The 12,350-nt window shown below is 52.2% G+C and overlaps 2 protein-coding genes across 4 annotated transcripts in view; both read left to right on the forward strand.

The window, feature by feature from the left end:
- Window positions 1–1,697: 1,697 nt before the first annotated feature.
- LOC102368156 (phospholipase A2 inhibitor subunit gamma B-like) lies at window positions 1,698–7,288 on the forward strand. Of its 3 annotated transcripts, none has more exons than XM_025216459.1 (7): window positions 1,698–1,956; window positions 3,613–3,879; window positions 4,741–4,859; window positions 5,139–5,261; window positions 5,634–5,780; window positions 6,054–6,197; window positions 6,936–7,288. In XM_025216459.1, the coding sequence occupies exons 3-7, from the start codon at window positions 4,811–4,813 to the stop codon at window positions 7,160–7,162; spliced, it is 690 nt and encodes a 229-aa protein (XP_025072244.1). In that variant the 5' UTR covers window positions 1,698–1,956; window positions 3,613–3,879; window positions 4,741–4,810; the 3' UTR covers window positions 7,163–7,288. The 3 variants fall into 3 exon arrangements, with proteins under 3 accessions (XP_025072244.1, XP_025072245.1, XP_006034538.1); XM_025216460.1 differs by having other exon boundaries at window positions 3,660–3,879; XM_006034476.2 differs by having other exon boundaries at window positions 3,818–3,879.
- Window positions 7,289–11,925: 4,637 nt separating this feature from the next.
- Window positions 11,926–12,350, forward strand: part of LOC102368396 (phospholipase A2 inhibitor and Ly6/PLAUR domain-containing protein-like) — a 6,045-nt gene continuing 5,620 nt past the window's right edge. Inside the window, exon 1 of the mRNA XM_025216461.1 lies at window positions 11,926–12,081. The gene's annotated coding sequence lies outside the window, so the exon portion shown is untranslated. The remainder of the gene's footprint in view (window positions 12,082–12,350) is intronic.

Genomic DNA, 12,350 nt, shown 5'->3' on the forward strand with positions numbered 1-12,350 from the left:
CCTCTCCTTGTAGGGCCTGCCCTGCTGACTCCTGATCATGTGGGTGGCCCTCCTCTGGACCCTCTCCATGTTGTCCACATCCCTCCTGAAGTGTAGTGCCCAGAACTGAACGCAGTACTCCACCTGCGGCCTGACCAGTGCCGCATAGAGGGGGAGGATCACCTCCTTGGACCTGCCTGTTATTAGCAACTTGGACAAGGGGGTGAAAAGCACCCTGTTTAAATTTGCTGACGACACCAAGATTTGGGGTGAGGTGGACACGCTAGAAGGGAGGGACAGGATACAGCTGGACCTGGACGGGGCACAGGGGTGGGCGAATGAGAATAGGATGATATTAAAAAATGACAAGTGCAAGGTGCTGCACCTGGGGACGAAGAACCAGCAGCATACTTGCACGTTAGGGAACTCCCTTATCAAAAGCACAGTGGTAGAAAGAGATCTTGGAGTCATTATCGATTACAAAATGAACATGGGCCACCAATGTGAGGATGCGGTCAGTAAGGCTAACCGTACCTTGTCGTGCATCCACAGATGCATCTCGAGCAGGTCCAAGGAGGTGATCCTCCCCCTCTACACGACACTGGTCAGGCCGCAGCTGGAGTACTGCGTCCAGTTCTGGGCACCGCACTTCAGGAGGGATGTGGACAGCATGGAGAGGGTCCAGGGGAGGGCCACTCGCATGGTCAGGGGACAGCAGAGCAGGCCCTACGAGGAGAGGCCACGGGACCTGAACCTGTTCAGCCTCCACAAGAGAAGGCTGAGGGGGGACCTGGTGGCCGTCTATAAACTGGCCAAGGGAGACCAGTGGGGAATGGGAGAAACTCTGTTCACCCAAGCACCTCCCACAGTAACAAGGAATAACAGTCATCAGTTGTTTGAGAGTAGGTTCAGGCTGGACATTACAAGGCACTACTTCACTGTCAGGGTGACTAGGATCTGGAACCAACTTCCAAGGGAAGTGGTGCTGGCTCCTACCTTGGGGGTCTGTAAGAGGAGGCTTGATAATTACCTGGCTGGGGTCATATGAGCCCAATATTCTCTCCTGCCCAGGGCAGGGGGTCAGACTTGAAGGTCTACTTAGGTCCCTTCCAACCCTACATCTATGAATCTATGAATCAGGAGGTCAGCGACCGGGGGCTGGGGGTGGTCCCCGGTGGCTGATCGGAGGCATGAGCAGGGCACCCTAAAGTGCCAGTGGTGCTTCTCATGGTGCCCCCACTCTCCGGCCAGTGCTCATACGAAGGGCACCGGTGCTCCCGCCTGCCACCCCCTGCCCCATCACCTAAGCAGGGAGTGCTGGCTGTCAGAGGGTCCACCAGCACTCCTAGGGGTGCATGTACACCCCCGTGCAACCCCATACATTGCCACTGAGCCCAGTTCCCTCAGCCTCTCCTCACAAGTCATGTAGCCCAGCCCCCAAACCATTTTTGTTGCCCTCAGCTGGAATCTCTCCAATGTGTCCACATCCTTTCTGTAGTGGGGGACCCAAACTGGACACAATATTTATTAACTATTTATTGCAAGAAAAGGAAATGCAAAGATTTTGCTTCTGAAACCTCTGCTTTGCTTTTGGCCTTGAGGGGCAAGCGAAGGGGCTTCTATGCTGGGAAAACTGATTCCAGCAAGTGGTGCTCTGGAGAAAGACGGGAGATGTTTGGTGCCCCTTAGTGGTGGGATTTGGAGCTCCAGGGCTCCGGAGAACCTCAGGGGGTGCGTGCATCTCACAGTCCTCAAGAAGTACTTTCTTTTAGATCCATCACCACTGAATCCTAGCCCTTCTTCCAATGCCAGAGCCCCATGTAGGAGGAGGACCTGGATTTCATCCTGAAATAGAGTGAGGGCTATCATCTGAGATTTGTGGTGGAGAAAGGGACAAGACAGTGGTGTCCTGAAGTTGTACTGAGCTCCTGGAGGAAGCTTCTGAGGGTCCAAGGCCTGCTTCAGAGGCCACCTGAGGTACAGATAGCTGAGGCATGGGTTGTTCCCATAGGACCCTACACCTGTTTTGGGCACTTGGGTGGCATAGGGATGTTTCTGTGGTACTGAAGAGTCAGTCCACCATGGACCTCTCCAAGGAAGAAGAGCTGGTGGAAACAGGGAAGGAAACACTGAGGAAGCTTTGGATGTGACATAGGCAGGAAGGAATCCAAAGCCTTCGTGGTGGTTTGGGTGGAGTCTCTGCAGTGCCTGGCAAATCAGGTCCCAGCACCTGACACCACAGGGGACCCCTTTGTCCATCCAGTTGTGAGTAGGACCCTCACAGTGCAGGGCCTTGAAGGGGTGTGGCAAGATACAGCTGGCCATTAGCTCAATTTTTATGAATTTGCTCAGAAGACTCCTAGAAGTCATGTATATGAGGAAGTATGCTGGCTTCACAGGGATGCCTCGGGGACATTGGCCTATTGCCAACGCCTGGGTGTGGCTGTTTTTTATTGGGCAAAGGCCAACACAAGTGTGAAATGTGGATGTCAGGTGGACACAATAGAAATACAACTATTATGCACACATACGGTTGAGATTTCTGAGCTACGTTACTCTAAGTACCAGGGTGGGGTATGGCATGTTAGAGAACCAGTGTCTGGTAACTAAGACACCTGGGTCTTCTCCCAGCTCTGGGAGACCATTGAGTTCTGGTGGTTGGAGCAGGGATTTCACTGTCTCTGGTAGATTGAAGGAAGGTTGGAAGCCAGGACTCTCTGTTTTCATCTCCAGTTCTGCTTGGGGGGTAGTTTTGGCTGGATGGAGCAATGGGAATTAGGAGCCAAGACTTCAGGGTTTTCTCCCAGCTCTGGGATGGGGCTTGGTTCTCATGTTTGGCCCTGAAGTGACTGGATCCCAAGCCCCCTTGTGCTTTTTTTAAAGAGCAGCCCTCAGGGCCTCTGCTGCCCACCCTTTAGCCTGCTGCCCAGTAGAAAGAATAATAATAACACATAATGAAGGGAGAAAATACCTGTTCCCAAATTTCTTTCAGAACCAGCTCTCCCCTCTAGTATGGAATAACAGACTACCCCCTTTACACAGGGGAGGGTTACCTAGGTCCCTTGAAACCCTTTCCCAAAAGCCTAGGTAAGAAAACCCTGCACTGGATACATCAGGCTGTTTTGTCTGGAGAGGTTGATTCTTTAAGGATGGTGGCATTGAGTTGTCCCTGGAGCTGTGGTTTCCTGGAAGTGTGAGCCAGAAGGGGGTGCTAGACCAGACAACCATACTGCTTGTTGGGTGAAAGATGTAACTCTCTCTCCATGTGATAATCTCCTGGGTCCTTTTTTTCTTTCCTCTGGATCTGTGACACTTTGGTCCCAGCTCTTAAATTGGGGGTGCTGCAGAGACGTAGCAAACCCACAGCCTGGAGGGTTTTGCTCTTCCTCTTAAGGTCAAATTCATGCCAAATTTGGGGTCAGGAAGCATGTTTGTCAACTGGCACCAACTGCAGGGGTTTTACACTTCCTTATTTCCCTCCTCCTTCATTTACCATGGTAACAGTGTTGTGCATCCATTCCTATCCCACACTAATGAAAGCTAGCTTGGCTTAGGTTTTGTGGGCAAGGAGATAAGAACCATGGTATTGTTCACACTCTGGGGCCTAACTAAGCAAATTTTGTACCTGCTGAGGTGTACCTGCCTGATGCCTGGGAGACAACCCCACCCATTGCTTGCAGGTGAAGGAAACCTGAAAGTTTGGTTTCCAACAAAAGGAGATCCTTCCACTCAAGTGACTCTTTGACATCAGAGGCCCTGCCCAGCCCTTTCTCAAAGGGCAAGAGCACTCAGAGGAATCAAGGAGCACAGAGAGACAGGTCACCTCTCTCTTCTCCAGAGCAGGATCCTCTCCATCTGCACTCCAGGAACCCACCTCAAAGCTCTGGTCAGCACAACTTGGTAAGTGGCTTCTCTCTGGTCTTCTCATCATCTAATTAGGCTCTCCTGAGTGGGGAGTGGACCCAGGTGTCCTGGTCATGGAAGCTCCTTCCCAGTCAGTGGATCCTACTTCCACTGAAGTGGGAACTACTGATTCCAGAGATGGAAACAAGTTGTCTTGGCTCCTAGCCCCATGGACAGCTCCTGGTTGGGGATGATCTAGGCATAGTGATGCCTCTGTTCCACTGTGGATATGTCCCAGGCTTCTGAACCTTGCTGGTGCTCCCCCCCCCCAACTTTTTGCTCCATGTCTCGGGGTTGGGGAGGGTTAAGCCTCCCCCAGAGGCATTGGGCATTGGCTGCAGCCTAGGCTGGTGGTGGTAACTTGACTGCACCAATACTTCTGTTGGGACCAACCCCAAAGGGTGTTGACTAGAAGGTCTTGCCCTTCCACTCGGAATCAAACTGATTCCACATTTGGGGTCAGGAAGGAATTTCCACCCCCCCCCCCCCCCCCCCGCCCCCGGGTCAGATTGGTAAAGATGGCGGGAGTGGCGTGTTGCCTTCCTCTGTAGTTGGGGGCATGGCCCTCCTCCTGGGACCTCCTCAGTGTATATCAACAACCTTCTACAGCAGCAGGACATTGGCTGCTGTAGGGTCCTGTCCCACCTTTACCTGTGGAAGGTTCTGGGTCAGGGGTGACTGGTTTTGCTAAGAAGTCAGACAGGGGATTTGTCTGGGATGGTCTGCATAGGGCTGATCCTGCCACAGGCAAGCAGTTGGGCTAGAAGTGACTTCCAGAGGTCTCCTCTGCCCCACTTCTTCAATTCTCTGGTTTGATGATCCCTGCCCCCCCCATGCAATCCTTTTGATCTCTTTCAGGATTCACCAGTCAGAGAGTTTTACTGTATTGAAGACCCTCCCCAGTGCCCAGCCACCTTTGGCTCCCAGGATGAAGGCTCCTGTCATCCTCCTCTTCCTCTCCGCTCTCCTGGCTGCAGGTGAGGGGCACCATTCCCTGGAGAAGCTTGTCCCTATATGAAAAGCCCAAGCGTGAGCTGGGGCTGGGGTAATTGCCTCATTTAAGTCCCAGGGGCCAAGTCCCCAGCACATCTCAGTGGCTCTGAGATGTCCTGCAGGGACTCCTCTCAGTTCAGGGTCAAGGGGCTACAGTGGGAGTGGCAGGTGACTAGGGAGTGGGACTAGGTCTGGGGCTTCCTGTACAAGCCCAGGATGAGGGAGGGACCAGATCCTGATACAGCCTTTTCTCTTTTCTACAGGGACCTGCCTGGAATGTGAGGTTTGCAGTGGTCCAGGCAACACCTGCAATGGTGTAATGACGACCTGCAGCTCTGGAGAAGACAGCTGCTTCCTTGCTCTGATAGAAAGATCAGAAACCTTTGGTGAGTCCAGTGTTTAAGCAGTGGTTCAATTATAACCAGGTTTGAGGGCCCAGGGCCCTTGTGTTCTCTCCCAGCTCTGGGAAGGGATTGGAGTCCGGGGGTAAGAGTAGGGAGATCGGGGAGCCGAGATGCCTGGGTTCTGTCCCCACTCTTGGAGGGCAGTGGGGACTGGGGGCTCAGAATAGGGGGAGCAGGAGAGGTGGGATCCTGGACCCCTGGGTGCTACTCCAGGGTCTCTGTGACCTCAGGTATGTCCCTGCTTCTGCCTCCATTTCCCCTCTAGGCGAGGGTGTGGAAGTGACCTTCCCTTTTCAGAGCAGGGCTCTGGGGTTGAAATGTCAGAGGGGCTCAGCTCCTTCTTCTCCATTATAGGCTCAGTGAAGTACATCCAGACTATGAAGGGCTGTGTGACTTCCCGTGTCTGTGGACGGAGTCCAGCCATCTTTAATTCTGCAGTGAAACAAAGGATAGCCCTCACTTGCTGCACTGGGAATTCCTGCAAGACTGCTTCTGCCCAGTGTACGTAACCATGTCCCTACCACCCAGCCCCTCAGCTCCATTTCCTCCTGCCATGGATCCACCTCCATCCTGGAGCATAAACCACTCAGGGTCTGCTTGGTCCTCCAGCCCTGCCATGGGTGGCTCATTAAGTCTCACTGGGTCCCTAGGCTGGATGGGATTCTGCTCAGGGGTAACTTGTGCCCTCAACTAATGTCCCTCAGGGCAAGATTTGGGGTTCTCTGGTGCCCCAAAGGTCCCACAAGCTGACAGCCCTTGCTCTGTTCATTGCAGTGTCTGCAGAGAACGTCGTTCCCAATGGGCTGTACTGCCCCTACTGTATTGTACTGGGGAGTACATATAGTTGCAATGCCACAGTGTCGGCTTGCACTGGAGAGGAGAATCAATGCCTGAATGTCACTGGGTCACACGGTTCTGGTAACTCCATGTCCTTCTTCCTCCCCTGGGGTGCGGGATCATCTCTCTCCCTTCCCTTACCTGACCCTAACAAAACAACTGACTGTCAAATCCCTGTTGCCACTGGGGACCCTGCCAGATTCTTCCCCAAGCTTTGCCCAGTCCCAGGGACCAGTCTTTCCCTTCCTTCATTTTGTCAGGGTGTATTCATCTGCCTGCTCAGAGCAGCCCCTTCTTGAAAGAACTCAAAATCAAACCAGAGGGAAAAATCTGTATCTTCCTTTGCCTGGCCATGGAAGTAAGGCAATGATGGTTGAAAGTTCTCTTGGCAGGTCACGACAGAGGTGGGAATACAGCCCGAGACGCTGGTGCCCCTCAGTGGTGCCTCCCTGGATTACAGGGCCACAGTTCTTGGAGATTGCACCACTGGAAAACTTTCAGTGGCTCTCTGAATAGTGATGTGGTGTCAAGTCTGTTCCAAAGATCATTGAGGGTTGAGGGGGTGGGGGGGGGGGGGGGGGGGGGGGGGGGGGATCTAGCTGGCTCTGGATGGGGCCCAATGGATTTTTATCAGAGGACACTTGAAACTTGTTGAAGTGGAAAAGGAAATGGGGGCATCAGGGCTGGGGCAGCAGAGCAGAGTCAGGTGGCTGTGGTCTTGGATGGTTCTCAGGAGGGAAAATGGCAGGGACTGGACACAGAGATGGAAGTGCCTGTGGGTCTCCTGACCCTGATTTCTCTGCTCTTTCCCATCTTGAGGTCCTGGAAATATGGCAACCTCTTTCATAAGCTGTGCAACACCATCAGCCTGTGCCCTTGTAGATGCCTTTGGAGATGGCAGCCAAAAAGTCTTTGAAGTATTTCAACTCAACATCAGCCAGCACATGTGTGCTCGAGCCCTCGGATTGGCCAGTTCATCCCCGGGACACTCCAGGCTTTTGCTCCCAGCCTTCAGTGGGCTGATCCTAGCAATGTTCCTTGCCTGAGCCTCAGCCTGTGGGATAGCAATGCAGTCCTAAATCCCTACTCTGCAACTGTTCTGCCCTGGCCTGGTGCCCTTGGGCTCCACATGGGTTTGCTTCTCTGATGTTCCATTCCAGGAAATAAAAGGAATGCGGAAAGAGACTTTTTGAGCTGCCTGGTTACATTTGGGGGAATGATATTTGCAGGATGGGGAAGGGGATTCCAGCAGGGGGTGCCCTTGAGGAGATCCTGAGATATTTCCAGCCCCCTAGTTGGAAGCACCAGCTGGAGCTCAGGCTGGCTCTTAATTAAAAGAGGAACCTCCTGCATGTGTCTGGGGAGCCATGTGACAGGAAGAGGGGTGGAGCTTGGAGGCATATAAATCCAGGGCCTGAGTTAGAGTGGTCAGTCTGGCCCTTTAGGTGGCAGGGAGAGGAGCTCCTAAGTAGGATGGCTGCTGGAAGGGACTTCGGGCCGGCACCTGGCCTCTCCCTGAGAGACATAGCTTGTGGTGGGCCAGTAGGGGGCACTCCTGTGCTGAGCCACCCGCCAATCTCCGGGTGCCTCACATCTGGCCGCCCCCTTCCTGGAGCACACCTGCAAGCCTGGGGTAACTGCAGCCGCTGCCCAGGGTCTGGTCATTGTACAGGCCCTGTGCCCCCCAGGTTACACAGGCCTTGTGGACATTGAAGGTGCTTGACCCTCTGCCAGATCTTGGGGTGCTTCCTGAAGCACAGAAAATAGTCTCCCTTAGTCAGCTGAGCCAAGGGAATAAGAAGACATGCCAGTTCCCTCTCAAACATGTACCACAAAGCTTGTTATAGTGCATAGCTTTATTGGAGAGAGGGGTAGGCTTGAGGCGGGGTACGAGTCAGAGAATACCCAGAGCAAACAGACCTGGACTGATAGCCATTTACAATGCATCTACATTACTGTAAGCTACCTGTTGAGTTAAGTTTCTGGTATTTTACTCACTTCAGCATCCCAGAAGTGGGTGAGGATTGCAAAGGTTCAACTTGCTGTGTAAAAGTCCCAACATGGCCCCTTCCTGGAGAGCCTCCCCCTTAAATAGTTCCCTTGACCTCACCTTCCTGACCCAATCAGGGACAGGTGTTGTTTGAGGCCAACAAACCAATTTGAAAAGCAGCACACCTTGGCCAGGACTCAAGCCCTGGCTCTCCAGGTCATGATGCTAGGGCTCAGTACAGTGGAGGCTAGGTGACTCAGATCACATACACTGTAACTCAGGGAACCAGAGTGACAGCCAGGTGAGAAGAACAAAACAAAAGGAAGGAAAACCCCCCCAAACCTTAAAAGCTGGAGGCTGGAAGAGGATTCTTCCACATAGCTATAATGCTAAAGGGGACCTGTAGCCTATGAGGAAGTTAGTGACCCAGCAAGGGGGAGGGGACTTTTGGTTGCCCATCCTGTGCATTTGTCCATATGTTCTCATTAAGGGCCAGAGGACTGGATAATGGCTGGTAGGGATGATGGGAGGCCACACAGGGCTGCCTCCAAGGTGCTCTGTTTTTTTAGTGCTATCAGGGGCAGGTTCCAGCTGTGAGAACCAGGGCCTGAGTCCCAACAGAGAGGAAGGGGCAGGCTCCAGCTAAGAGGCCTGAGTACAAGCAGAGTGAGACTGGCCTAGGACCAGACAAGGCTAAGACTCCAAAGCTGGGTCAGAGGAAGTGGGCCTAGGCTGGCAGTCTACAGCAGGCATAACCACCAGACTAAAGCCAAGAAGCCTGAAGTCCGTACAAGCTGGTGCATGGACTAAGATCACCTACAAGGCATGGCTGTGGTTCTAGGGAAGGTAGGGGGCCATACATATCTCTTAAAGTGGGGCCTTGATGGGACCTGGGGGGCTTGGAAGAATGGGACTGGGGGCAGCTGGGTATGGGAGGGACTCACTGGCCAAGGAAAGCTAGGGCTTGCTTAGGGCCCCTGGGGCAGGCTCCCTTCTACATGTAAACCTGCTGGGCACCCATCAGCAGCAACAAGGGCCGGGTTCAATTTTGGGATGTTAAATATATTTCATCTCAGCTCAATTCCCCATCCTGACCACCTGGGAAACACTAAATGAAAGACTAAGGTGTACAATAAAACCAATGACCCTTCCCTGGCAAGCAATATGAACACAAACCCCTGGTTTATTACAGAGAACACAAAATACAGTCAAGAGAAAACACAATACCGCCCCAGTGCAAAGTATACCCTGTATCGCCCCTACTCCTATTGGGGAGCCTTTGACTCCAGGCTCAACTCTCCAAGAGTGGGAGAGTCTCCACCCAGAAGAGATTAGTTGCTGGGAATGTGGATGCATTGTCTCCCTCACTGTCGCTGTCTGCTGGGGGATGCTGGTTCCCTCTGTGATGGGAAGGGCCCTTGGGTGAGTTGATGCGACTCCACTGATCTGCTGGGGAGTGTCGATCTCTGCTCCTGCCCTGGATTCTCATTTATGTGACTTCACTGAGCTCCTGTGGAGCACCAATCTCTGCTCTTGCCTGAGTGGCTGTGGGGGTGAGCTGCCAGCTCCTGCCTTGTATTCCCAGTCCAAACCCCACTGGCTACTTGACTTGAAACCTTGATGCTCTGTACCGCTTGGCCTCAGGCTCCAGCAAGCATCCCAGCATTCCCCTTTCCCTCCACAGAGGCAACCCAAGGGAAAAAAATGAAGAGTCTCCAACCCAGGTGCACTGACCCTTAAATAACTTTTCTGACCTCATCACAGGGCCCAATCAAGAAACAGCATCATTGAAACACTGCTAATGCAGTCGAATTGATTTAAAGGTGGTCAGTGCTCCTGGATCTGACCGAAGTCACTAAATTGGTTTTACAGGTTCTTTTGAGAAATCTTAAGATAAGGGTCTGGACACAATGAGGGGGATAGGAGGTGGTCTTCCTTCAGTCCTAGAGGAGACACAATATATGGTACAAACAAGATACACAGCAGCATGAAGCCAGAACACACTTTATAACACAAAATGACTTGTACATTTTGAGCTTGCTACATTCAACGGGGAAGTAATGCCATCAGAGCCTGGGAGGTGAACAGAAAAGTGAGGGCACCTGGGGAAGACGAGTGGGTCAGAAGCCATGTGACCACCAGGTGGGTCACTGCCACACCTGAGGCATGGTCATGTTCCAGGCTCCTTCTCTATTTTCTGTGTTGTGGGTCTGCTCCTCTTCCACACTAAATGACAGCTGGCTCACTTTAGCTTCCATTGGCAAGATGACAGCCATGGCATTTTCCAGGCTCAATGGACAGGAGGGGCAAATATCTCTTGTGAGGTGCACCTGCCTAATGCCTGGAAGCCAACCCAGCCTCTTCCCCGCAGGGGCAGGAACTGATAATGTGTGGTTGCCGAGAAAAGGAGAGTCTTCCATTCAAATTGCTCTCTTATCAGAGCCCCTGACACAGCCTATCCTCAGAATGAAAGAGAAAGCCAGATTGGCACTTGAATGAGTCAGAGAGGATGGAGAGAAAAGTCACCTCTCCCTTCTCCAGAGCAGGATTCTCTCCATCTGCACTCCAGGGACCCACCTCAAAGGCCTGGTGAGTGCAGCTTGATAAGTGTCTTCTCTCTGGTCTTCACATGATTTAATAAGGCTCTCCCAAATGAGGAGTGGACCCAGGAGTCCTGGTCCTGGAACCTGTTTCCCAATTAGTATATCCCACTTCCATTGAAGAGCCAGAGATGGAAACCAGGAGCAGGTCTACACATGCGCTTTAATGTGCATTAGCCTATTTTAATATGCATTAAAGCATCACTGAAAAAAGTGCTATTTAGTTAATGCATATTAAAATAGGCTAATGTGCATTAAGTGTCACGTAAAAATTGTGGGCATTTATGCATATACATATTTGTGCAGAGACACACCAGAGATCCGGCGTGCTGGAACAGGCTCAATTAACCAAGTCAAATTAGCGGCAAAATATGTGTCAGTGCACAGACAATGGTGCTGGTGCACTTTTGAATGAAAGCACCTGACTCTAAAGCACACAGCCACCATTTCCTCAGTGCTGACGTGCATTCCACCGCTTATACAACTGCACACACTGCAGTATCAGGCACTTTTCAAAGCACCCACCGCTGTGGTGCGTGTGTGTTTACAAATGCCCTGTGCTCTTTAGTTGATATACATTAAAACAGGGTAACACACATTCTCCTAGCACCTTACAATGGAGGTACTAGGTTTTTATGTGTGTTAACTGAAGTGCATTAATGCACATGTAGATGTGCCCCAGGAGTCCTGGCTCCTAGCCCCATGGACAATGTGCCAGCGCTTCTGCTGGGACCAAAGCCAAAGGCTTCCGGCTAGAGGGTCTTGCTCCTTTGCTCAAGGCCAGACCAAGCCTACATTTGGGGTCAGGAAGGAATGTATCAGACTGATACAGACTGGGAGGGTGCTGCCTTTCTGTGTACTGGGGCTGTGACCCTCTTCCCGAGATCCCTTCAGTGTATATCAGCAATCTTTTACAGCAACAGGACATCAGCTGCCTTGTTTTCCCAACTTGACCTGTGGAAAGTTTTTGTTCTGGGACAGGAGTGACTGTTTTTGGTAAAAGGTCAGACCGTGGATTTGTCTGAGATGGTGTGGACAGGGCTGATCCTGCTTCAGGCAGGGGGTTGGGATCAGCCTGGGAAAATATCTTTTATGAGGTGCACCTGCCTGATGCATGAAAGTTGACCCCGCCTCTGCCCCACAGGGGCAAGGACTGATAATGTGTAGTTTCTGAGAAAAGGAGGCTCTTTCATTCAAATTTCTCTTTTATCAGAGCCCCTGACACAACCCATCTTCAAAAGGCAAGAGGAAGCCAGCTTGACACTCAGAGGAGTCAAGGTAGATGGAGAGACAGGTCACCTCTCTCGTCTCCAGAACAGGATCCTCTCCATCTGCACTCTAGGACCCACCTCAAAGCCCTGGTCAGTGCAACTTGGTAAGTGGCTTTTCTCTGTTTGCATGAGCTACTTAGGCTCTCCCAAGTGAGGAGTGGACCCAGGAGTCCTGGTCCTTGATCCTCCTTCCCAATCAGTAGATTCTGCTTCAGTTGAAGAGTCAGAGGGGGAAACTACAAGTCCTGGCTCCCCGCCCCCTGGACAGCCACTGGTCAGGGAAGATCTTGGCATTGCCATGACAGTGTTCCACTGTGGGGTTTCCCCTGGCTTCTGGCTTTGCTGGTTGCCCTCCCCATCCCCGCTCCATTCC

This window comes from Alligator sinensis, unplaced genomic scaffold (assembly GCF_000455745.1).
Source record: "Alligator sinensis unplaced genomic scaffold, ASM45574v1 scaffold850_1, whole genome shotgun sequence".
Classification (NCBI taxonomy): domain Eukaryota; kingdom Metazoa; phylum Chordata; order Crocodylia; family Alligatoridae; genus Alligator; species Alligator sinensis.